Genomic DNA, 26,678 nt, shown 5'->3' on the forward strand with positions numbered 1-26,678 from the left:
ATAACTACTGAATTAAAGTAGAAACCTAGAAGACTTTGGATCTCAGACAGAAGGAGGATACATTTTGGAGCACAGAAAAATAAGCATGTGCACTATTAACTCTAAGACATCCGTACCAAATCTTCTTAGACAATAACATGTCCAGGTCTAGGGCAAGAGAAAAGTACTATTTAATTTTCAACAGCTAGACTTCTGAGAAAATATTGGACAGGTATGAGGTCACTCTAACTACACTGTATACTTGAAAAGCAGGAAAAAAATATTACCTGGAATTGCTAGATCGTCCCTGAGGTGATGGAGATTCTCTTTTCACTGTTGGGCTGTGCTTTATGACTGAAGACTTCTGATCAACAAGGGCCCGTCTGTTTCCTAAAGAGGAGAGGAAACAGAATGAGAGGAAAGGGCAGGAAGAAAACAAATTGATCCCAGGACAGTAACAAGCAACACTAAAGTTGGCTAACACACCTATTTGAATTACAGGTAACAGACTTCAAACAAAATGGAAACTCCAAAAAAGCAGCAGCATATATCATATTCTAGCATCACACATCGGCAGAAAACAGTAATGGGAGTAATGCAGAGAGAAAAAGAGATGGTAATGGGAGCAGGAGGTGAGAGGCAGGAAAAGTTTGGCTGCTCTGCATGCAGTTCCACAACAAGAATCATCTTCAAATTAGTCACTATATGTAAAAGCATAATGCATTGAGGGTGACTAGTATAGATCATGTGGTACTGGTTACCCAGCGAGAAAGGTAGCCCGAAGTCAGGCACAGGGAATGCTGGAAATTGTTACATCATGCACAGCTCATGCTGTAGGGAACCCACCTTCATTGCTTACTGGGCCAGCTTCAGTAATAATCTCCATTATAGTATTTAACCCAAATACTGGGACACAAAATATACAATTAGTAGTGTACTGAAATACCTACACTCCCCACTGTCAGCATCAAAAGAATCCAACTACCAGCTTCTTCCCAGCCCTCCCTCAAAATAAAACCCAAATGACACTAGAGCAGGAAGGATGTTTGAAAGCCCAAGACCACAAGGGCCAGAATAACTTATCTTAAGAGATAGTGCTTGACTTGAAATTTGGCATCGTGGAACCAGTGTAATGCATCTTCAAGGACATTATTGCACATATTGTATTTGAAAGGCACTACAAAAACCATCTGCATCACCAAGGAAAAAATATCAATGGATGCACATGAAATAAAAATTAAAAAGGAAGATGGAAAGTGGTCAAACAGCAGCAATGAAATGGAGTCCCAGCATCATTTCCCATTACAGTTAGAAACACACACTTGGCAAGAACAAGTTAATGTAGCAACTTTGTATCTCTACAACAGAGACAAAAACATCTAAAAACCACCGAAGTGCCCAGTGGGCATCCCAGTGAGCCAGCATGCACATGTAAAAGAACACACACACACACACACACTCTCTCACACACACTTGCACATGCATAAAACAGACTGAGCTACTCCATGGAAATCCCATCCTCATATCTGCACAGTAACATTAAAGGCCCTACAGGATTAAAACAGTCAAGAAAAGAACACCAAAGTGCAGAAGATGAGGCACAAAGCATGAATGAGGAATGGCAAACCCCATCACTGTTTTCTTCCAATGCATGGAATCAGTCATTAAGTTTACCCATGGAAACAACCCTGACACGAAGCATGTTTCTTATCCAGTACAACTGGACATAAAAACATAACCAACTGGTAAAAGGTTGTCAAAAACAGCTGTGCAGAGTCTCTGCTAGTGTTTTCACCCTACCAGTCCTGTTACTCCTTATTTTACACACAGGGAATGATTACTTGTCTCAAAAACAAAGTCCAAAGCAGAAACACAAAATCCACCTTTTGGTCTTTGTTTCTACAAGGTCAAAGGTCAGCAAAACATCATACCAACCTTCATCCACATCCCTTCCCAATTCCAGATTAAAGTAATCTTTACCGATAAAAGTGATGAGGAGGAAAAAATAAATGAAAAAAAAATCAACACATTAAAACAAAAGCAGTAAGTTCTAATCAGATAGAATAACTCAAAAGGCAAAATAAAACCTCTCCTCTGTAGCATCTGAAAAGGTCTCAACACTACAACACCAGTACAAGCTCAGTCACCCCTGTGATATTACATTTGGTAAAAGGATGACCAGGCTGTCTAACACCCATGGTGTGAGGGGCATTTCTCTAGTGCCCATTCAGACATGTTATCTAATGACACTGCAGACAAACAGGAGATGTTCTAATGAAAAGATTGTGCACATATGCTAGGGATTGATCTTCACTCTCATAGAACTGAAAGCGTGATTGTAATCTGATTTTCTATTTAGCAATCTGAAAAGATGATAAACACTTTTGAAACTCACATAATCTGCAGTCTCCATGGGAGGTTGGCATTACCCCCATTTACAAATGCAGCATCATCACTCTTATAAATTACATAAGGCTAAGCATGAAGATAGTGGCAGTACAAAAGCTGGACCTACCTCTTAGTTCCCATTCTTAGTATATATACTAAGTACTTAAAAATAAAACAGAACAAAATACACTATGAATGTTGGTTTTGTTTTGTATCTGTTAACTCAGCCTAGACCAGACATTCTCCCATCTCAACAGTTGTGGGAAAAAGACTGACTGAGAAATATCATAACAATTTACTTTCTTGCTCCTTTTTAACAATTTACTGTCTTGCTCCTTAACACAGCCCCTACCCAAACAACCAAAAGGCATCACTATCAGGATTCCTGTTAGGGGTAGGACCTCAGACTGCCAAGTCACAAGAACTGAAAAGGCTGTAGAAGACAAAGGGAAAAATTATTACCTTTCAGGCTGGGAAAGGGAGTATTCTTATCTCTCCCAACTTTGGTTGGTAGGGCCAAGTTGGACAGACTGAAACTTGTGCTGTGGTTTCTGTACAGGCTGCCTATGACAGAAGACAAAAACAATTAATGTCTACTGCTCACTGCATGCACCCAAAGATCCTGTAATTTGCCATCTTATTTCAGATCCTCAATGATTAAGTTCTTCTTTATTACCCAAAAGTCTCACAACCATAATATGACCTCATTCACATTGCAACCACATCTGTAATCAGATTAATCTAAACAGTACAAAATCGTAAGTCTGGGCATTTGTGTTACAATAATTGATGTTGGATCTTCGAGGCTGAAATGTAACAGCAAAATCCTCCTGTCTTCCTGCACTTAGATCACATCACTTTAGGTCTATCTTCTAGTTTGATCCTGTTTTTGGGAGCAAATGAATGGCTGGGCCACATGAGAAAACAGGATGACAGAAGATCTGTAAAACATGTCACTCTGAAGTGAGGACTGTGCACTGTGTCTTGCGAAATACTGTAAATCTGCCATGAAACCATGCTTTGAAATAGAAGCTTTTCATTTATTAGGAAAAAACATACATTCTTCCTGGTACTGGCAGATCTTAAGGACACAATTATGCATCATCAACATAGCCCATAGACAGCCTGAAAGCATCATATTTACATAAAGGAGCTGATTAACACTTCAAGTTATTAATTTAAAGTGTCAACTTATTATTTCAATTTTCTTTGGTTCTTTGTTTTTTTTGTAGCCTTATTTTAGTAAGTCATCTTACCAGAAACATTTAACATATTTTCCCCAGTGCTAAAAACTTCTTTCACTGCTTTTTATTGTAGTGCAAGACTCAAGTGGCCATGCCTTCTGTCACTGATTAAGAGATTCTAGATTCATGTTCCACACTTGTGGTTTTTTTTATTAAAATATAATTGAAAGTAGGCAATAAAGGAATTGAATTTTGCACCTCAGCACAAAACATGGCAGTATGGAAGGCATATTAGTGTAAGATTTTTTATCAGTTTCATAAAATTACACAATGCTTTGTTTAAATGAAACTGAAGAAATTTCTGATCTGCGCTCTAAAATGCCATACAACTCAAGGGGCTAACCACAAAACCAAAGTCCTTCCTACTGAAGAATATATAAAGCAGTAGTTGTCAGCAGTTGTCAGTAAGCCACCATGACTACTCAAGAGCTGGTCACAATTTGACAACCAACTCATTCTCTTGACTAGCCATCTCTCTATTACATCTCTCTGTACACTCTGATATAATAAATAAAACTAGCTTAATTAATGCATGGTACATACTTGCAAAAGACATGATGCCCCCAAAACCTTCACTGCTGTTGTTGGAGACAGTAGAGTTTGGGGAGCTGGCCCTGGAATCTGAATCTGCATCAGAATCACTGGCCAGTTTTAAACTGTTTGGCCGAAGTAACTTCTGAGACCTTTAAAGAAATTAAGTACAACTGTTATTAGCATTCCCCCTTCCCACCCCAAATCAATACATCATATGGTTGTGGGAGACTGATGTTGGTCTCATTCCCACCAGTTTTCACCATACTACCGGCACCCTCTGGAAAAGAAAAAAAAAATCACCCAAACAAACAAGGAAAAGAAAAAAAAAGAGAACTGAAACATCTTTACATTCAGGATTTTATAGCCTTTCAGGGCATGCTGAAAACTTGTCTACAAAAGGGCATTGGCAGACTTGTAGGTGAAAGGGTTCTGGTTTGAAAGGAGTAACAAGAAAACCTATTGCCACCAATCACTGCAGTATCTTTCCCCCAAAAGACAAAGACTTACTGAAACAGTTTCCAGAAATCAGTACATGATATACTAGAATGTTCTAAAAAGAACTGTTAATTCTCACAGCTTCTACTGCTTACATAAAAGTAAGGAACTGAGGGACTAAGAAAAGACTTCTATTCAAACCAGAAGAGTTGACAGCACTTCAATATTAAATGAAAGTGATCAACAATAAATCTCAATAGCCAAAGACATTTGAGTGCATGAATGTTAAACTACATGAAGCAGACAGAAACCCCGGAAGTACTGTACAGAAGGGCAGGAGACAAGGAGGACTCGCCTGCTTCCATTGAGATTTTGGTTAAATCTTGGCGTATAGCTCTCTTCCTGCTCATCATCTTCATCCTCCGTAGGAAAACCATACTGTGGTTCAAAGTATGGATTGTCATACTCTCGCTTCCTCACCGCCCCTTCTGAGGAGCTCATGCTGCCAGCTGCGATGTCACTCTCACGACGATCCAAGCTTATCTTGGGAAAGCTTGGTTGCAGTGGCAAGGAAGAGAGATGGTTTGAAAATCCAGCAGCCAACTTCTCCTCTATTTCTGCTGAGTCTGCTGCCTCCTGTGGACCAGTCAAATCATTGATCTGTTCGCTAATTTGCGTTACATACAACTGAAGGGCAGGACAAGAACAATTATTTCAAACTGGGAAATCTGCACAGTCCTTGTTACTTGCTACGGGGCCCCCACCACATCCTCACTATCTGTGTCTCTAAACTAGGATTTCATACACACTACAGTATTTGTGCATTGTTCTAGGGACTTACTTCCCTTTAAAACAGCTCTGACTAGGAAGTGTTAGCTCAGGATAATGGCTTTCCATTACCATGTTCCCATTCTTCTTAAAAGACCACAAATTCTTGAGTTTCCCCACCCCACTACCTGTTCCCTTAAAGATATCAGGTCTTTCCAGACTCTGTAAAAGCAATTCCTGCAGTCCCAACCTGGACCATTTCTCTCTGCTAATGCATTTTTCAATGCACTGGAACTTTTTGTACAGGAATGGTCTATCCCAGCATAAGAGGATACCAGCAAACTCCACCTTGCTCAGAAAATCCAGGGTGTGCATGCAATTAAATCTGTGCATGGTGTCATAGTCCTATTAGCTTTTGCCCTTCTCAGAAAGAACCATGTGCATTCTCCCATTCTTTATATCCTAATATGCTGATCTTGAGGCTGAACTCATCTCAGTACACACATGATTCACTCCATGGATGACAGTGCTGGGGCTGCTACTGGCTGTAGTACTGGAACTTGAACGAGGCTGGTTATTCTCTTGGGAGTTCTCACTGTCCATGGTCTGTTCATCAGGATCCCCTGAATATTCTTGAAAATCATCAAATTCCACTTCACTAGCATCACCAAGGGCTGCATGAGTCAGGGGGTCAACATCTGCAAACACACCATCATTCATTAAACAAAACTGCCTTCCTCAGCCTTTTGCCCATCTAACTAAGTATTCCTAGAAGATGAGGACTGTTCAACAGAATCAACTTGCATAAAAATTTAGGTTGTAAAGGGCTTTTAGAGGTCATCCATTCCAATTCTCTCCTCAAAGCAGGAACACTTTCAAAATTAAAGCAGGTTGCTCAGGGCTTTGTCCCACTGAGTTTTCAAAGTTTTCAAGGCTTGACATTCTACAGTGATCCTGGGAACTATTCAACTACAATAACTATTAAATTCTTTTCTTTACATCCAAGCAGAGTTTCTTTGTTGCAGCTTATGATTATTAGCTCTTGTCCTTGGGACACAGGAAATGTTTTGGGACTTCTAGATTTAGTTTATTGAACAAAATGAATGTTTATGCAGCTTCCATATAAGCCACAGAGAATGCATTTTTCTGTCCCCACTAGGACAGAGCAATACTTTAAAGCTAGCACTGAGAACCAATATGCAGGGACAGGAGAGAGCTCACTGTCTCAGAGACTCTACTGTCCATATTGCACAGTATTTACTGGCAGCAGCAGGTTGTTTCCAGATCTAGTGAACCAGTTTTGTTCAGCAGCACCTATTTCTGTTCTTCCTCTTCACAGTGTTGTTTGGAGGAAGCTGGTTGTAAGCAGGAGAAATGTCCTTTCTCAGTCTACCCACACACTTTTACCTCAGAGCAAGACCACTATGGGACAATACTTCATTCTGATTCAGGGATTTAGGGGAGGCCATTTTCCCAAAGTGCTTCAGATGAATTAGGAAAGGGAACCTATGTGGACCTTGTGAAAGTAAAAGCAAAAGTTACTCACTTGGGGTATCACCATTAATGTCACATTTCATCATCTCACTGACAAAGTCACCAAGGGAGGAGTAGGAGGAACTTGAATCGTCGTAGTCGACGCTGTCACTGCCACTGCCACGAGAGAGAGAGATGAGTGGCAGCATCAAAGCAACAGCAGGCTCTGATGCTTTAAAGACCTGAATCAGCACTGTTTCATGGACCTCCCAAAAATCTCATATTATAGTAGCTACCAACAAATTTCACAGGCCAACTTCATGAAAGGTAAGAGCAAAAACCATAACTTCTAGGTATGTGAAGAGTTGTAGGAAGACATTTAAAATCTCTTAGTAAAGTTATGAGGCTAAACATAAGTGAGTAGAGAATAGTATATTAATTCACAAAACGTGTGTGTTTATGTAGGACAAATTCAAGGGAACTGGGAATCACAAGTAAAAGCATTTCCTTTTTACACTAGTGATAAATTCCATTCTGTTAGGACCACTGGTGCTGTGTAGAATGCAAAATACGCGCAAATCCAAGGCTGAAAGATCTCACAAACCAGGAAGGAACGAAAGGGAATAAAACTAGACACAAAACTCCATGAAATATGGCCAAGAACTACTATATAAACTTTCCTTTCATTTTACTAAACACACAAGGTGGTCACAGGCAGTGGGTAGTACTAACAAGCTTTGCATAACTATGGATAGGGAACAGAGATTTAAGAGTTGTAGGATGGATGAGAGTATTTGCAATACTGCAACAAAAATAACCAGAGAAAGAACAGCATGGAAGAAAAGACAATTAGGGTGTGAGGAAATGACAAATGTCAAGTTGCATAAGGGTGGCAAAAGAAAACAGGAAAATACGTATGGAGAATCACATTAAATGAATACACTAGCAAAGGGTTAAGAGGTTTGCTGTGATAACAGAGCAGTAAGAAAATTTACTTCAGTGTCAGTACTCTGCCCAGACAAGAAATGAAACAACAGCCTGGCAGACTACAGGAAAAGGCTGCAAATGAGAAGTAGGACAGGTCCAGCAATCTGAAATAACTCTCATGTGACTACGGGCATGTTCCCCGCTAACCTGTCATCAGTGGCATCAGAATCTGTTTCCTTCTCTGCTGGGACATTCAGGGCTTCAGCCAGCTGTGAATTGCTGTCATAGACTCGATAGTGAATGGGTTGCAGCTGGTGAGCATACCACTTGGGTTTGTCACCAATTAGGGCTGGGTCAAACATGTCTGCACAAAAAACCAAGGAGAGCATTAACCAAACTCATTTACTGGTGTCAAAGGCTTCATTCACAATGACACTACCCTCTACTAAGTCTTGCACAAAGGGGCAGTCTTTAAGAAACCTACAAGACTTCTCCATAATCAAACAAGAGTTAAAATTAATTGGAGGAGCAACTCACCAATAGCAGGGCTAACTTGGGAGAAACATATGAGGCCATACAAAAAAAGAGAAAAATATTCCTTGAACCAGATTCCTCCCCCCCACCCCACCCCAGCAGGATTAATATGGTATAAAATTAAATCCTTCCCTAGAATGTCTGGTTTTTAAGCTCCTGCATTACATCCAAGTACAGGAAAGGCAAGACCAACACTTACTGTTATGAATTCTTTGGAAAGCGTAATTAGTAGGGTTGAGTGACCATTCTCCAAAATATTCTACTGCCTGTGTTCTGGAAAGCTTATCTGCAAAAGGTGTTTGCTTCGGCCTAGAGGCAAGAAAAGAATTTGCCTGGAAGGCTACCACTGGTCGTGGGAAGAGGCGAAGAGTGCGAGTATGCATTTGGAAACCTTGCAAAACATTTGGTGAGTTGAAGAATCTCACCATAGCAACCCTAAAAAGAAACAGAGAACAATACATTAGAAAAAAACACAGAGCATAACAAAAAAAGAATAAAGAGAGCCCTTAAAAGGTATGCCATATGTTTCAAACCTTTGAAGAACAGTAACCTAACTCTTCTTCGAAAACAGCTGTCTTGCAAAAAATAAAAGAAAAATCCAAACAAATCAAAACCCAAGAAATCACTTTGTTCTACTTCACCATCTTAACACAAACACTCACTCAGTGAAGGACATCATTCTTGTTTCTACGAGCTGAGGTAACAACTAAGTCCCCAGTTGTTTATTTTCCATAGTTAAGGTTTGTGATTTAAGCTGAGGATACAGTATCAGACTGACAAATCCAGGTAAAGTGGATGATCTATAGGAAAATGTAAGAAGCAAAACACCCCCTCAAGATATATCTATTACCTGCATGAACATAACTGTGTGAGATAAAGACTGTAATTACTGCTCTTTTTCCCCACAGGATGTCAAGGAGAATCTGCAATAGTACCTGAGAGATACTGTTTCACCCACGGAAATGTTTGTGCTGCCCTCAAGGGCAAACTTCTACGAAGACTCAATGCCACCTTCCTGTTAAGCCTCACCTGGTAGCCACATCAACAGAGTCCACATCATTTCCATAGATCAAAGGGTTGAATTCTGTGGAGGGAGTAGACTGCAAATCATTCTGTGGTCTTCCAAGCAGCAGAGGCACCTCCTGCCCCTCATGAAACTTCTCTAGATTAAGAATTGGCTGGGTATTCAGGCTCATGCTGGCCAGGGCCTATTGAAGGACATTATGCACACATTCAGCAAGAACAGTTATTTAAGGAACAAATGATCAGAGCTACCCTGCCCTCTAGGCAATTGCAACAATTATGCATGCTCCATTAATTCCTCTTAAACCACCTCCACGCTGAGTCAACAAGCATCTCCAGCCCCTCCTTTATGGTGATTGTCAAAATGATCTCCTCAATGCTGAAACAGTCCTGGAGCCAGTCAAGGAGTAGCACAGAATTCCACTTTGCTAGATCATTCATGACATGAAAACAGATAGTCCTAACTGGACCACTAGTAGTATGGCACTGCATAACTCTACTGCTTGTAAAGTTATTTCCATGTGTAATTTGAATACATCTTGGGAATTAGAGGCCTTGAAACTTGCCCTTAAAGATGACTATTCAACCAGTAATTTGATATTCCAGGAAAATGTGAAGACACCTCTTCACAAACACCTGATTTATCCCTAAAAACCTCCACTTTCCATTGGAATAAAGCCTTCATCTGTCCATAAAGATACCAGTTCAACCCTTGTAAAATCTTCAAGGAGCAGCACAAGTGGAGAATCAGTCCTGCACACCCAGACCTATCCTAAATCTTCCTCATTTTTCCCATTTGCCACCGAGGTTTCATCTTTTCACTTAAAAAATAAATAAATATATAAAACCAAAACAAAGAAAGAAACAAACAAAAAAAAAAACTTCTAAAGGAAAAGGGTAAAATGGAAAATTGAGGGGAAAAGAATAAAATAAAGAACCTTGTTGTCAGGAGTGAGCAGCTGTTTCTGAGTGATTGCAGTCATGCTAACCAGACACTGGAGGCAAGATGGAAGATCATATGATAACACCACAGCAGCCCATCAGAGCCAAGACGAACACATGACCACAGAGAAACAGATGGAAGGAAAAAAAAATATCTATTACTACCAAATATCACAAATGAGAGGAAAACGAAACGGACCACAAAATAGACACATCTTGGGGAAGAGGTATAACTGCCCCACCCCCAAACATTCATATCTGGCCACTTTGGAAACAGGCAAGCCTGTTGTCCTTAATGATGCAGCTAAGAACTTTCTACAGCAGTTTAAAAGCAGATATCCTGGAATTCATTTATTCACTCTAAGAACCAAAGGCACACAGAAGTGTTAACCTTAATAATGTGGGCCACAATTTGTCTGCTTTGTACCAGCAGCACTCCTTTGCCAATGACAAAACCTTAATAACCATGTCCATAGGAATACACAGGGAATGTAAGCTGAATTTGGGTGAACACTGAGAATTTTAAATATGTCTTCAAAAAAACTGCAATTTGTTCTTCTGCTACTTGAGTTTACCTTTGCACTAGTGAGAAAGTTCTGCTAAATAGTGCCTGAAATTGCAAGGGGGTGAGGCAGCAGTAGGGGGAAGGTTGATCTAACAAAACTCCAGGCAATACATCACTTCCATCTGTGCTGACAGCAGGTATTGGGATATCAGAGAGGTTACACACTTTGCTCTCCTGGTCTATGAGGAAAGAGAAAGAGCAAACCTCATCACATTAGTAACACACTTTACCTTTAGATACTGCATGCAGCGTGCATAAGGAAAACAGAAATAAAGAGATAAAACCTGCTTGACACGATCAGCCAGGATGACCCAAGCTGATTAATGGCTTAGCAGGACCTGAGAGGAGAGACTGACACTTCACACACAGATCTGTGAATGGAGGGGAAACAAAGATGATCATAGCTTGATGGATCAAGTCAGAATTTAAAGCCCACATGGCAAACATAAAGGAGGAATCTGGAACTTTCTTCATCGACTGGAAACAAGTTGGCCTCAAACAATAAAATAAGAAACCACCTGTTGTGTACAGGGACATTTTAGCTTTACATTCACTGACTTGCATTCTTATTCATTCTAGCAGAAGACTGGGCAACACTACATATGCTACATTCTGCTGCATCTGAGTCCTTTCCCCAAAGTGCATATTACCTGTTTCAGATGCTTTTTCAGCTCTGAAGCTTCAGGTTCTGGCAGTGCTGGCAAAGATTCTGCATTTGTGGGAACAATCACCTGGAATTAAGCACAACAACAGACTAAAAATTCCCCAGCTGTAGTCATTTCCAAAACAGAATCCCCAGAATCTCCAGCACTCCAGACACCAGGGAATAAAAGATACAAAAGTAAAATAAGAAATAAAAAACTTCACAGTCTCAGACAGACACCTGCTCTTCACTTCTTTAAGGTTGTTATTGTTTACAATATAACAAACAATGAAGGTTACAAAACCAAGACATTTGAATCAACCCATACTTTCCATCAATATGATGATGTTATTCACATTTTCCTTAAATTAGCCTTGCTCATACCCTTGTAGAAAGTGAGATACATAGCCCACTTGAACCATGACAACCTGTGGGAAGGTTCTTAACAGATCGGGTTTCTTAAGTAGGGCTGTAAGCCAGTCTGACAATTAGTCAAGAGGAAAGTTCTATCATTTGCTTGAGGATTCACCTACTATTGAGATAGCCAGGTCAATTAACTGAAAAAGGATGCCTAATGCAAAAGACATGGGGACCTTGAGACACGACAAGGAATGGAATCCTAAAGTTTAAAATGGGAGTGGCAAAGGCAGACTGAGGCCAGGCATTACTGAATTCTCAGTGGGTACACTGGTGACAGTACACAGCTCTGGAAACAAAGCCATAACTTCTTATGTGTGCCACTTACCCTATTGGTATCCAGGTCAATAAGCCATACATCATCAGGCATTTTAAAATCCAGTTTGTAAAGGAAGAAACTTGCTGGAACACCGATGATATAAGGTGTAGGGGCTAGAAGCAACTGAGAGAAAGACAGACTTTACTAAGGACAAGATCTGCATTTGATATCACCATGTTCTTCCCAAATATTTATTTATTGACTACAGTATGTTTATAGCAGGGTAAACAACACAAAATGCATTGATAAATAAGTAATTAATACCATACAATGGAAGCATTAAAAAAAAAGAAAGAAAAAGAAAAAAAAAAAAGAATAAAAGCTCCTACTCAGAAAGCCTCAGTTTTCATCTAGGAGAAAATACATTTCCATCTCCCATGTTTCATGTCCCACTGCCACCCAGAACATAATTTATATGGCTACACAGCTCTTTGCAAACAGCTTGCTGTGTCTATCATGGTCCAAAAAAAAAAAAAAGTTCAGACTAAGAGCGTAAGTTGAAAGGCAGGAAGTCATGGATGAATACATCCTCAGCTCAAACTGAGTCTGTGCCACTGTAAATAGGCACATACAAGGACTTTACCCTTATGCTCGTAGTGGTAGTTTGGTTTCAAAATAATAACATTCTAAAAAGTACAAGATAGACACATTTTTTCATATGTATGTGGAAAACTTATGGGCAAATTCAGGTTGCTTCTGATAAGGCAATGAACAGAGGAAAAAGGTTCAAATCAACTAGGCACATAGCAGCTTGAGACCAGTGGCTTGGGAGCTAAGTTATTCTTTTAATCTAGAACTGTTGGTCCCCTCCAAGGAGTGGCACAAGAACAAATCTACAGCATCAGTCGCAGGATAGCACTGAAGTAGTAAGATGGCTTGAATTCTATCTTTCCAAGCAGAATAATGAGCTCCTGCAAAGAACTGACTGTTGGCAAAACCCAGGCTCCCAGCTGAAGCTAAACAACATTTCATATTTCTGAGATTGCAAGCAATAGTTTCTGAACTCTGAATTATAGAGCCCTCAAGCATCCTTAAATATTACTTTGGACCCTCCTCAACAAATTTTATTACTCAGTTTAGAGGGGGAAGGGGGTAAATATCATAATAATATTGTTGATCTATGGTCATCCAGTTCATTGTTTGTGAATTACTGCTTTGAATTATTCTATTCACTGAGTGTGCTCTGAAGATATCCTACATAAATGGTGTTACCTATGATTTAAATAGTCACATTCAAGCAATGTTCTTTGCAAGGCAGACTTTGATACAATCTCTGAAAAGATGGTGAACAAAGAAAGGACTACAACTATATGAATTTTAGACATCACAGAAACATCTTTTGCGAAAGACCAATAAAGGAAAAATATGTACCTGTTCTGCAGAGGCCATGCAGGTGGGAAGCAGAGGGATCACTGGGAACATGTACTCCAGTGGGTAGATCATGGCCACAAAGGCCATCACAGACATTGAAAGTGCATTATAATCTCGGGACTGCAATACAACCTGCAACCAAAGAAACTCCCATCAGCACTGCAGCAACCATTCACATCTAATACTCCCCTCAGGTGCATACAAAGACCACAGATTTTGTGATCTCCACAGACTGAAATTCAATGGCTGTGAACTGAGTAACCCTCCACTAAACTGTCTGAAAACAAGCTTTGGGTGGTTTTTTTTTGAGTGGGAACAGAAGTTTTCAAAACAGGAACCTCAGAAGGAGCTATTTATTCCCCTCATCTCCACAGACAAAATTCATTCCAGGCAGTGCAGAGAGACAGCTGTTCTACACATCCAGCCTACCCTGGTTTTGAAGAGGGCAGAACTTCCTACATACTTATCAAAGATCAATGATATTCCCTTCTTACCTTGTGCTCCAGAAGGATGCAGGTCAGCACCTGCAGGCAGGCATCCACTCCCAATAACTCCAAAGGCAGATGTAATGGAAAATCCACCAAAGTGAAGCGGGATGGATCAGGAAGAGCAAAGGTCAAAGCTGGCTGCAGCTCATGTGGCAAGACTTCCACGTCCACCCGCTTCTGCCCAGCAACAGGCATGGGGGAGCGCAGCAGCCGGTATATCCAAGCCTCAATCTCCCGCAGGTCATGAAGCAAGGCGCTGGACTTCTCTTCCACCAGCAGGGAGCCTGTGAAAATCCGCCACATTGTGTCCCTGGACACAGGGAGAACGCCAAGGTTAACACTCCAAGAACTTCACTTGACAGCCATTCTGCAAGATTCTTCCAGAGAAAGGGGAGATCCACCAAGGATTAAAAGAGACAACTAACAAACCTTTGATCACACAAAGGAATGGAAGATAGGCATTCATACTGACACAACCCACAATGTGAGGAAGAATAAATCTTTCTGTGGCAGGAATCAACACAAGGATGTCACTTCAGAGTTCATTCACACGTTTAAAGGATTCACTCAGGTCCAGATCTCTGAAGAACTCTCATCACCCTCATGCTTGAAATTCAGCAGACACACAGGATACTCTCCTATCTCATCCAGAACTGTAGCACACTGACTGCAGGACTCTGCTTCTAGCAATCTACAAACCTTTGCAAGAATAGGAATTAAACCTGAGATAATAAAAATATGCCACATCCAAGATCTCCCAGATGTTTTAGCATGATAAAATACCCTTCATCATTCTGTCCTAAATTGCAATGTATCATTCTTAAGAGCTGAATAACCCATGGGAAAATGGATCTATTCCAGCTAAATCTCAGAAAGCTGCGTAGAAAACATTTAGGTACCTTAGCAAAACAAGCAGCAAGTTCTCCACACCCTAAGATGGCAATCTGCAAACCTGCAGCTCACAGACAGGCTGGCCAAAAAGCATGTACAGCATTGCTCATGGCCTTCAGAGCTTCACAACTCAAAACTAGGTCTGACAAGGGAAGCACAGAGTCTTGTCCACTTCAGCCCTTTACCCTGTAGCACAGTGAAGAATGCAAACCTTCTGTATTCATTCTCCAAATAACTGCAGCCTGATAAATATCTTGAGTTACTGGAACAGATCCCCTAGAAAGCTATGGGCTCAAATTGGAGGTTTTATCTTACAGTTCACAACTTTAAAAAAAAATAATGAAAAGGAAAAAAGATTATAACACTGGAGGCTTCACAAAGACAGAATAATTAGAGAAATTTGGATGGCTCAAAATAAGAGCAATTTGAGATTACACTGAGTACATGATACACCTCTCAGGAACTGTAATGCTTCTCATCCTCCACTCTTCCTTCAGCTACTTGTCATGCATAAGACATTAGGCTGCTAAGAGGTGTGCTCCACTTTTGCCAGCTGTAAGGGTTCAGTTTCACCTTTATTCTGCCACCACTTCAAAACTATTCTACTTTTCCAGGTCACCACTAGAAAATCACATGGTAATTCAAACCTGCTGCTTTACTTTTCCCAGAGATGTATGCTCAGTATTCTGTCTCTTGCTATCCTCATCTATCACTTAATTATTCTCTTTAAGAATTATGCCCAATAAGAGCAAATTTTTCAAATACCACATGTCATTCAAACACCAAATTGAGGAAAACCATGAAATTCAGTGGGGTGTTTTTTCCTCAATAATTATCAGGCTAAACCAAGTGACAAAACAGCATTCCTTAACACTTACTTCCACTGAGGGGAAGTTTTGCTCTGACAAAATAATTTATTCTCCATCAGTGGACTCAAGTGATAAATCTGCTAATGCAGTCATACTAGCCCAGAACAGTCTCGTAGAACTATTCCAGGGCAGTAGCCCAAGAAGTAGGCCACTGCTCTATAAATGGGACACATTTTCCATTTCATACAAAATGTAAAGAGCTTATAAAGATAAAAATTAAAATAATTATAATCCTGTCATTTTTTGCTTTTGACAAGTTAAATTTTGAGTGTACCAAGCTACTTAACTCACATTATGTACTATCTCACAGTCCTGTCTCTCAAACTGAGATAATCCCCTGCTTCTCCAGAGATTAATTTCATACTTTTTCTATTCAGTTAGCACATTGGAAAGGAAAACACCATCCTGGAACGAAGGTGTCAGGCACAGAAGCACAGATGCACATCCTTGGCTGAAATACATACAGATATTGTCCCTTCCATACTCTACAGTGCAACAGCTTCTGTTACATACTCAACACTACAACAGCAAATACGTTACGATTCCTACATTACATTAAATATACACCACGTTCCTGTCAATTTACTGTTACCAACAACCATTCCCATGTTTCCTAGACAACTACTTTGTTTTCTACCGCTCCTCCCACTCTCCTTCAAATATTGTACTTTGACCTATTTCAGCTGATCCTGCTTCTCTAGTCTTTTCTCTCCCACGCTGAAGTTCAGACTGTTTCATAAGCTTGTTAAGCACATTTTCATAATTTCCCTCCTGCCCCAAGCAGAAATTCTCTCTGTTATTTCTTGGCTGCTTCTAATTTCCCAGAGAATCAGTCCTGACATATACTGCCACAGAGCTTAAATGCCAAAGCAACAGTAGCAGCATAAGCACTCAGCTTCAGTCATCAGAAGGGTAGTGACTCCTTAGGTGCATCAAAAATTAAAATCATACCAGATTACAGAATCAGAGAGAGAAGTTTTAAAAAAATTGTCATAAAAATTTCCTTTTCCTACTGTGAACCTGGGTTAAAACAGTGAAAAAGGCCAACCCTTGGCGTTTGGCTGCTTCTGCAACCACATCTGCAGCCACAATTTACTGTGCAAATAAATTGCAGCACTGAACACAAACAGTAGGAGGAAAAAAGTTCTTCCCTCTCAACATACCTCTGCACCCCACGCGGAATGCCCAACTTCTTGCCCAACAGTCTCTCACTACAGCAGTCCACAAGTCTCTTGAGGGTGTACAGACACTCACGGAAGGTGGAAAAGAAGGGATAATGGCTAAGGATGCACAGAGAAGTCAGAGTGCTGTTCCGAGAGCGATGGCTGCCTTTGGCCAGGCGCTTGCTGCGCGGGGATCGATTCACGTCAGGGGTAGACTCCGCACTGGGGGCCTGCAGCGAAGAACCGCTCTCTGAACTCTCGGTGCCCACTTCCTCCTGCGGTGCTGATGCATCCCCAGGTTTAGGGATCTTCTGTCCCTCTCGAGCTCGATGTCCCCCCGTGCCCTCTCCCTTCTCCTTGGGTACTCGCTTCTGGAAGGAGCGGTAGAAGTTGACGCAGATTCCATAGCGAGTGACCCCCGTGTCCTTGTCTGTGAGGGTGAACACGAAGGAAGTGTCATCGCGGAAGCTCATGCGCTTCTGCCGCACGCTCAGGCATCCTTCAGGCTGGCAGAAGAACACAACGTCGGGCGGGAGGGGAAAGTCTGCGTGGTCTTCCAGAGGGTAACGCCGCAGCAGCTCAGGAGTCTGAGCAACGCTGTCGCTGCTGGGGTGCCTACAAAAGAAGCAAACAAAAAACCACATACATAGCTGACCAGTAATAAATATTTTTGCAAACTTCCTACTAATGTGCCAAGAGCCTGTGGACTCAGCTTCACCTTTGTTCCCTCTCTTCCCTACTGTCCATGGAAAGTAGCTTCTCAGTCATGAGCCACAAAGCTCACTCACTAGCACAAGGCAGAAAGGTTCAGTAAAGAAGTTTAAGTCTATACAGTCATTAGCAAGGAGCCTGTTCAAATCTGATTAGGAAAAGGCCTTCCAGGAATATGCTGTTCCCAGGAGAACACTGTATTGTCCAGTTGCTCTGACTTTGATTTTCAAAATTAATTAAACTGCACAGGTCTCTGGGCAACATTTCAGTAGGAAACACATTGTCCCTTTCCAAATACACAGTCAGAGGAAAAGCTCCTAGATTTCAGCCATTATGAACAAGATGAAAAATTAAATGAGAAATCCAGTATCAATTCCTAACTGGGAAAGCAAGAATTTACAAGAACTCAGATCAACAGTGGAGGGATTTAGACCTCATCCTAAAACCACTTTCATTAAAAGTTCTAGCAACCACACAAACATATGTGTTTGATTTTCAAATTGGGATTTAAAGTGTAATTTATATAAAAACTGCATGGTAATATGCACAGCTATTTACCACTGTGACTCACTAATCTTTGGACTACAAATCACCACAGAAACGTGAAGACAGAAAGGCAAAACTGTTGTTTCCTAATTTTCCACTAGATTCTTTCAAGATATTATACCTTTGCCTATTTCAAAATACAAATGACACTTGTTTTTCTCATATAAGAGATGTGAAAAAATTCAAACAAGTAGTAATAGAATGCTCACAATTTACAAAAAAAAATCACTGGTGTAAATAGCTCTGCTGACTAACTCTTCCAAACAAATAATATTTTATTTAAAACAAGTAAATATGCTTTCATAATAAAACTGGTAACAAGATTTATACTGCCTGTAAAGTTAGATACCGAAATACTGTATGAAAAAAAGAGAAACACTAAAATGCTTTTATACGTTAATGGACACAACTAATGCATCATCTGCTGAAAAAGAAATGTCAAATAATGCTGCTACTATTTAGAGAGTTTATTTGGCAGCAAATGGTCCAAAAAATGACATCAACAAAGTACGAGTGCATGTATCACCACTTTGTGCCTTTGCTGTAATATTAGCTACAAGGACAGAGTTTTCTCAGACATTGGGAAAGTTTAACCCAACAGTTCCAAAAAGTATTGCTGTTTATGCACAGTGGATAACAAGATGTAATAGTAAAGGCCACATGGAGCTCCTAAGGGCTTTGTAGGAGAGGCTGTTTCAGTCAGCTCCATCTTTCATCATAGGCATTTGCCAAAGTGCCAAACAAGACAGCAGTAGTAGCCTAACCAGCACGGGCTGGCAAAAAGCAAGAGAACTGTAGGAGTCCAGAAGTGATAGTAGTAAATTTCTAAGTGAGAACATCAGACACTATAAGCTTCACTGGAGGAGGCAGCTAACATTTCTCCCTCCTCTTCCTAGCTGGTGACACACATATAGAAAATTTGGTTGTTTTTCTACAGACAGTAAGAAGTATTTAACTATTATAGCATTCAGTCCGTAAAATGCAATAATAAAATAACTATTAGTCAGGATTATGTAATTTCCTCCACTCAGCCTATTTAAATATTGCATTCAAAGTATTCTGAAAAGAAAGCAAGAGGTAAAGCAACAGGCTGATGTGCATGAACCACTGATATTTAGAAATGAAAGCAAAACAGACTTTGAGATACATCCATTACATAGAATTTGCAGAAGGCTGCTGCATAAACTTTGAATAAGGAAAAAATAACATTTATTGAGTACCTCTATGTTTGACAAACAGAACACATCAACCCTTCATTTCATATGTGCTTTAAGTAAATATGCATAACATTTTATCTATTAATAAGTCTTTAAAACAAGAAAGCATTCATGTCATTCCTGTGAGGATAAATAAGTATTAGAGGGAAAAACAGCCAAGTAAAGCAAGTTTCAGATTTTTTTTTAACTGAGTTTATAGACTACATTTCAAAAGCTAGAAAAGTAGTATTATTCTACTACTAGCACATTACTAGTAATAAAAGTAGTAGAAAACTTGTATTTTACTTGTCTTTAGCTTTCAGTATTTTCAATTTGTGAATCCCTCTGTCCTGATGCCAGTAGAAGCAAAGTTCAGACACAGAAAACCAGAGAGTGATAGTTAAATTAGCTTTTCTTAGTCACCCTCTGCAGACCCTTGAAAAGAAGTCTAAAGACCACAAGTTAAAAAATTCTGACTACACTAGGATCTTTCAAGAAGTGCCCTGGCTCAAGCAGGTGCTCCCCTTAGGGGAGCATTCTGCACACATTTCAGACAGCACTTCCTGAGCATCAGGAAGATTTCATCAGTGGATACAAGGCTATTTATCCTCACTCTAGTGCCCAAGCAAAAGTTCTGCTGAGATTGTTTCACATTACCTGGCTCCAATGATCACAAGATAGTCAAGCAGCCGAGAGCAGATTTTCTTTTTCTGCACCATTGTGCTCGATGCCCCTCCCTATGTCATCTCAAGGAATTCCTGTTCATTGATCCAGTGGTCAGCTATCCCATCAGCCGTGATTGCTGCCTTGGGGAACAGAATCTGCTTGGAACAGTCTGCCAAGTCCAATCTATAAGCAAGAAAAGCAAGAGTGTCAACCAGGAATACCCAATACATACAAGCAACTTAATGACCTTAATTATATTCCCAAAAAGCCTCCACATTTGGTGCAGTCATGGTCATCCACAATCTCTGTCTTCATGAGTACAAAAACACAGCCATATGCCCACAAAAGCAGAGAGATGAAAAACACACAAAAAAAGTACAAGAGTATCTCAAGAATTAATGGTTGGAGTCAATCATGTTAGAGGTCTTTTCCAAGGTAAATGATGCTACGATTCTGTTCTACGGGAGAACACAGACCAACAAAGCTGCCTACCACTGCCAAGGAGCTACTCATCACATGGTTTGTGCGTTGCTTAGGCAAATCCATAAGATCTTGAGAGTGCTTGGGAAGGGAGCTTCAACTGGCAAGACTGAAGGAAAAAAAACCACAACCTGAACTTTAGCTGTGGGATAAACAGAACAACTAACAAAGGGGTAACACCAGAAATTCAATTTGATAAAATGCATCCCACCTTCCCAAACCTGCAAATGGCTGTCAGCAGGAATGATCTCCACAATTCCCAAAGACTATGATCTCTAACACCTTTTCTGTGCAGATACAGAACTGCAGTTCTACAGAACTGCAGTTTACAATAGCAAAAGTGCATCTTGTAAAGCACACTGAAATTTTCACTTACTTCATTCAGTTCCATTTATCTTGTTTAACCTCACTCCTTACTCCTGATACCCATGCCTCCTGCAGCAAATTTCTCTGAGTACTTTATGATAGAAAGATCTTCTTGGTAAAATTGAGATTATACTGCAGCATTACTACTTGTCAATAATTATGCTTAATAGATATCCAGAAAATAATTATTTCCAATCCCACCATTCCTAGTTCACAGAATTCAGGAAAGAACAGGGAGAAAAAAAAAGTTTTAAAAAGGAATACAGTTCCACACTACAGTGTTCCCTACAGTGTTTGAGACCAACCTGAAAACAGAAACTTCCTGAAATTGAAAGGTCTCAGAAACTTAAAAAATCAGAGATGCTCAGAGTATTCTAGAAGTCTATTAAGTATTCCAATGGATTTTTAAATAAGAGTTATTTTACGTTAAAAATTTAATTGAGTGCTTTCGGGGACATATTCAGAATAAGGTTTCCATTTCAGTTCATGTTTACATCCTAAGGCAGGATGTAAACATACCACATACAGAGCAGGGAAATTTTATTCATTAGCCCTGCAAACAGCAGTAAGAACACAAAAACATTACAACAGTAAGAACAAAAAAAGCACATATGCAATTTATAAAAAAGGAAAATCATACTAGTCAGTAGGTACTATTAAAGGAGTAATAAACTGAAAGAAACTTAAAGCCTCACACATAAAAAATCCCACACTTCGTGAAACTGTGCCATGTTTTTAGTAGATCTTCAACTACAGCTACTGTAAAGTCCTAAGTAACAGCAGTATGAATTATCTTCTCTGACCAGCAATATTGTTGTAAATTATCTTCTCTCTGAACAACAGAGAAAATACAGACACAGGAAGTAAAGTTTCTGTTTCTAGATTTTAATGACATTATTGAAAACATTGTAGATTCTGTCCTGGAAAAGCTCTTGATCCTTGATATTCTGCAAATATCTTGGCACAGAAAAACTTAAGAGGAACAAGATGAAGTTGGGATATCAAGTGGTCCTTTTTGTCTCCATTTTGAAGAACTACTTTATCCGTTTTCTTTCCAAATGGCTTTCCCCAGAACTCTTTAAAGAACAAACTGCTCAGTCAGACAGGGACATACCTAGAAGTACAACTTCGAGGAAATTCTGCTACTTAGTGGTAACCAAAGATGTTTTTCCTCAAAAACAGAGGCTACCCAACCCCTCAGTGAAGGTGGAGAAAATACACTGCATTTGTCTTATGACTGCAATTCCCTACACATGTGTCCCACAGCTCTGCAAAGAAGTTAGCAAGATATGCATTATGAAGGTCTTAGAAATCATGAAATTTCAAGAATATCTGAGCAGACAAGTACAAGGAATATATGCAGGGCTTACAATATCCCTGGAATGGTTGAAGCTACAACCCACTGACATCAAACACTGAAGTTTCTGTCCATTTTTTTTAAAAAAGACCTGAGCACTTTCCAATTTCTGCTTTCTATTTTAACACAAGTACCAGGGAGATGAGACTGATGCAGATGTGCCAGGGCTTCCAGAGCCACCTTTATTGATTTACTATATTTAACAACACAACAGTTACAGTCAGGCATAAGAGGACAAAGGCTTTTTTGGGAAGATGATTTATTGCTGGATTGGAGCGAGAGGTAGAAGAATTAGAACCAAGTGTAGGTTTTTTGCCTTCCTCTATTCAATCTCTGGCTTCTTCAGAGATCTAGCAATGGCTGATGACACCACTTAGAAGAGTATTGCGCCAGCATCTGTTGGAACTCGTCTTCCTACTCCTGCTTGGAACCAGACACCACAGATGATGATCTGTATAAGGCAACACAAACAGGCATCCCAGTCCTGCCTCCCCCTCCCTATCTGGCAAAAGCTTTCTTTCAGGCCAGTATCGTTCCGTTCCCTGTGCTGGCAGAAGAGTTTGTGCAGCTACAGGGCAAAACAGACTGTGGAACTGATACAGACTGAACCTAACAGCTTCCCTTCTTCTCCCTCCCTGTTTTTGTTTTTACAAGGTTTTTTTTTTTTACTTCGTTCACCAAGTGACCCCACAAATGCTTGTGCAGGCACAAAGAAAAGGTAGGAGAAAGCAGTTAAGGGAATCTGGAAGACTTGACTGAACACAGGTGATCACAGAACCACAGACAGCACCTCTACAGGCAATACAGAGGTAAAGTAGTTTCTTTCTAAGAGATTTCCTATCATGCTTCCAATCATCCTCCTAGACTTTAGAGACTAAGTACATTAGGACAGAAATAGATCAAACAACCAAGATATACTTCATTATTTCCTCTTTTATGTTGGAATTTGGACATGAACCAAGAAATTATCTTGACTCTAAGATGGTTGATATGTCAAAACCTCTTCTCTCTCTCAAACTGCTTTAACTTTACATTGCTTTCTCTGAAAAGGTCTTGTGCAGTGTCTTTTCTCTTTGCAAACATATTGGAAGCAGCCTTTGGAAGGCTGAATCCTCAAGCAGCACTTGAGAAGAGACTTCCTATTATTTCATCTCTAGAAAAGAAGAAAAACAGAGAAGGGAAGGCCCACCACAGAAAAATACTGCACCAACAGATCATGTCTCAGACAACACCAAAATTGAAATAAGCACTTATATGGATGGTGAACGGGTTGGTGAGAACTAACACTACCCACCCACTGTAGCAGCTGTCAGCAATACTCACGAGTAAAAGCTGGCACTGTAGCCTAGGCACAAAGACAAAAAACAAGAACCAGCACAAAACCACGGCTTACCAGTAACCATGACATGAAAAAAGTGTTCAAAAAAACAAACACTTCTATTATTGGCATTACTCTGCATTTAAAAATTCCCCAAACACCCACATTTTAGGTTGCAGCACAACTTCTTAGAGGAAAATCTGCATGGTATTCTGCAATTTAAAGTCCTCCCAGAAATAAAAGCCTATATAAACAAACACACACACTCATGAAAAGCACCACAGCACACCATGGATAGGGCAGCATGAAAGAACCACAGCAGACTTTCTACCAATTTAGAGTCATCTAAACTGTGTCAGAGCCATGCCCTGGCTGTGTCAGAGCCATGCCCTGCATTAGTCCCAAGTTGAGTTGGGACTAATGAGTTGTGCAGTTATCCTATTTCATCTATCCCTTGGAGCCCTTGATGTTTGTTAGGAGTCTTCTCATTAGAGACACAAATCTAGAGGAACAAAGCAATTCAGTCTAAGAATAACTTTGATACAACAAAGTGTTAACTAGTGTCACTGTATGGGGTCTGGCTGAGATGGAGGTCATTTTCCCCTCAGCAGCCCTCCCAGTGATATGCTGTGTACTGGTACCTGGAAAGATGCTGACAACACATCTGTGTTTTGGCTATGGCTGAGCAGTGCTGGCACAGCATCAAGGCTGCCTCTCCAATATCTTACCCCCAGCAGTGCTGGGGAGTATGCAAAGTCTTGGGAGGGGACATAGCCAGGACTGCTGACCCCAACTGACCAGAAGGATATCCCATATCACATCTGCTCAGGAAAAACCTAAGAGAGAGGAGAAGGGTAGAGAATCCATTTAAAACATTTATATTCTGGAGCAACCACTAAGCCTACTGAAGCTCTGCTTCCCAGGAAATGGCTGGACAGCACTTGCTTCTGGGAAGTGGATAATAAAATTTCTTGGGCTTCTTTGCTTCTATGAATGTAATCTTTGCTTTATTAAACTGCCTTTACTTTTGCCCACGAGGTTTTTTCCATCTTATTTTCTTCCTCCTGTTCTGCTGAGGAGGGGTGCAATAGAGTGGCTTGGTGGACAAGTGGCATCCAGCCAAGGACAACTCCCCCCACTCAGCTGCAGTTGTTTTCCTCACACAGAGGCTCCCAGCTTTGATGGGCCAGGCTTACACTGACCTGCACAATGCCTGGCAGGTATTTACATCATTGCTTGCAAAAATGGTATGAAGACAACAGATTAATTTCTAACAGGAAGGTGCTAAGTCCTGCTTTCCTTACAATTCTTCCATGCTTTAAGATGGGACCAGAAAGGATTCTCCTTTAATTACCTCCAGTTTTTAGCTGGTAAAAGGATCATACTGCACAATTCACCAGTGCATGGATACCTTTAGAATATAAATCAGCATCATACAATTCAATTTGCACACTGACTGAATAATGAGCATACATGGGACATTAATTTGTAAGAGAAAAAAGAGGAAATTGTGAAGGAGACTGAACAAATTATAGGACAGAAGCCACATAAATTACGGTTCACTGAAATTTCACCTTGTGAAAAACCAGATTTCTAGTCACGCCCAAAAAGAACTAAATTTTTAGTTTCCTTGGAACATCCTGAATTTCTATTTACTCTCAGCCAAGACGGTCTGTACTGAGTTCAGTTCTAATAGCCACTATGCCTGACCTTAGTGCATTGTTTTCTGTGAACTCAAGGCTCACCAATTGAACTAAACTGAGCACTGAAACAAACACAGATAGGGCCAGGAGTTTCAATGCCCACCTTTGGACTGATTTATGTTTCTTTTTCTCACATCACACACCTTGACCTATCTGCTAAGCTATGAAAAATAGGTGTGAGTACCTCAGGACCAGCCAACCTCACCTGTGTGGGCAGGAACTCCACTCACTGCTGAAGTGGAAACAACATGGTTTGAAGCCCAGTATGAACTGTTCATCGTAGCTTTTAGACATTTTAATAATCTTTATGGAATCTGTACCACTGAAATTTTGGTTACTTCTTCTTCCAAGTGTGTTTCAAATTATGCCAGACATTATCTCTGGTATAGCACATGCTATTTTTGCTTGTACTAAACTTTTAAAGAAGCAGACAGGCAGTATTCTTTTCACATGAGCCATTTTTCACTTCCTCGGCTTAACTATATAAAACACTGCAAATAGTTTGATACTTTAAAATATGCAACATTCTAAGAAGCTCATTATTGCTATTCTCCAGATACTACAGTGTTTCTGCTAACACAAGAAACAGACAACAGCAGAGATGAGAACACTTCCCATTCTCCAGAATCTGACAGAACATGGAACAATTTCTAAAATCTGACTGGATGGACTTGCTATACTGGTGCAGCTGCTTTGTGTGTTACCATGCACCTTGGCAAGGCAGCAGTGCCTGCCAAAACTGTGACTCCTAAGAAGATACTTGCACTCTGGAGGAAAAAAAAAGAAAAAAGAAAAAAAAAAGAGCATTTTCAAAGAATTGCAAGCATACCTAAACAGACAGTTACATATTTATCTAGTATGGCTAACCTATAACATAGGTGTGATTCTGCAAAATGCTATGGGGATAGCTCCAAGCATAAGAAATCACCCACTAGAGAACAGGACTGCAGGCAAATTCTAAAAACATCTGCCCTGGAGCACATCCATCACTTCAATCAGTAAGAGTTGCTTACAGGTAAAACAGCAGATGCACCCCAACTATTTCCACTTTTCATCTATCAATAAATCTTGAGGGAAAGGACAAAACAAACCAGATAAAAGAAAATTAAAGAATGAATGGGGAAAACAGGTTTTGGCAATACAAGAAGACTTATTTTGAAGGCCTTCTCAATAATTATAAAAAATAAAAGATTTCTTCCTTTCCTACTAAGTAATATTATCTCTTTGCCTTCTGAAAACAGAACTGACACAGTCAAGCATCTTTAGCTTCCACATTAGTTGTCAAGAGCAAAATGGAAGTAGCATGGGCAGGGGTGCTGACAGATAAACTGAAAATGACCAGAACTGCTCCACAAACAGAAG

The 26,678-nt window shown here is 40.2% G+C and overlaps 1 protein-coding gene across 18 annotated transcripts in view; it reads right to left on the reverse strand.

Moving 5' to 3' along the window:
• Nucleotides 1-26,678, reverse strand: part of MADD (MAP kinase activating death domain) — a 68,633-nt gene that overhangs the window by 34,620 nt on the left and 7,335 nt on the right. For 6 of the 18 annotated variants that reach the window (XR_010783776.1, XM_066551419.1, XM_066551415.1 and 3 more), the window contains exons 2-17: nt 20,084-20,275; nt 16,974-17,588; nt 14,057-14,360; nt 13,563-13,694; nt 12,201-12,314; nt 11,463-11,543; nt 9,312-9,490; nt 8,482-8,717; nt 7,956-8,112; nt 6,895-7,001; nt 5,853-6,046; nt 4,936-5,267; nt 4,155-4,294; nt 2,830-2,931; nt 826-885; nt 267-369 (exon numbers count right to left, since the gene is read on the reverse strand). Coding sequence is in view for 17 of the 18 variants with exons in the window: in XM_066551419.1 (XP_066407516.1) it covers nt 267-369; nt 826-885; nt 2,830-2,931; nt 4,155-4,294; nt 4,936-5,267; nt 5,853-6,046; nt 6,895-7,001; nt 7,956-8,112; nt 8,482-8,717; nt 9,312-9,490; nt 11,463-11,543; nt 12,201-12,314; nt 13,563-13,694; nt 14,057-14,360; nt 16,974-17,588; nt 20,084-20,145 (2,918 nt within the window). In the remaining variant the exon portion in view is untranslated. The remainder of the gene's footprint in view (nt 1-266; nt 370-825; nt 886-2,829; nt 2,932-4,154; nt 4,295-4,935; nt 5,268-5,852; nt 6,047-6,894; nt 7,002-7,955; nt 8,113-8,481; nt 8,718-9,311; nt 9,491-11,462; nt 11,544-12,200; nt 12,315-13,562; nt 13,695-14,056; nt 14,361-16,973; nt 17,589-20,083; nt 20,276-26,678) is intronic. The other 12 variants (XM_066551421.1, XM_066551411.1, XM_066551416.1 and 9 more) reach the window with 5 other exon arrangements.

The sequence above is a fragment of the Molothrus aeneus genome, chromosome 6 (assembly GCF_037042795.1).
Source record: "Molothrus aeneus isolate 106 chromosome 6, BPBGC_Maene_1.0, whole genome shotgun sequence".
NCBI classification, from domain to species: domain Eukaryota; kingdom Metazoa; phylum Chordata; class Aves; order Passeriformes; family Icteridae; genus Molothrus; species Molothrus aeneus.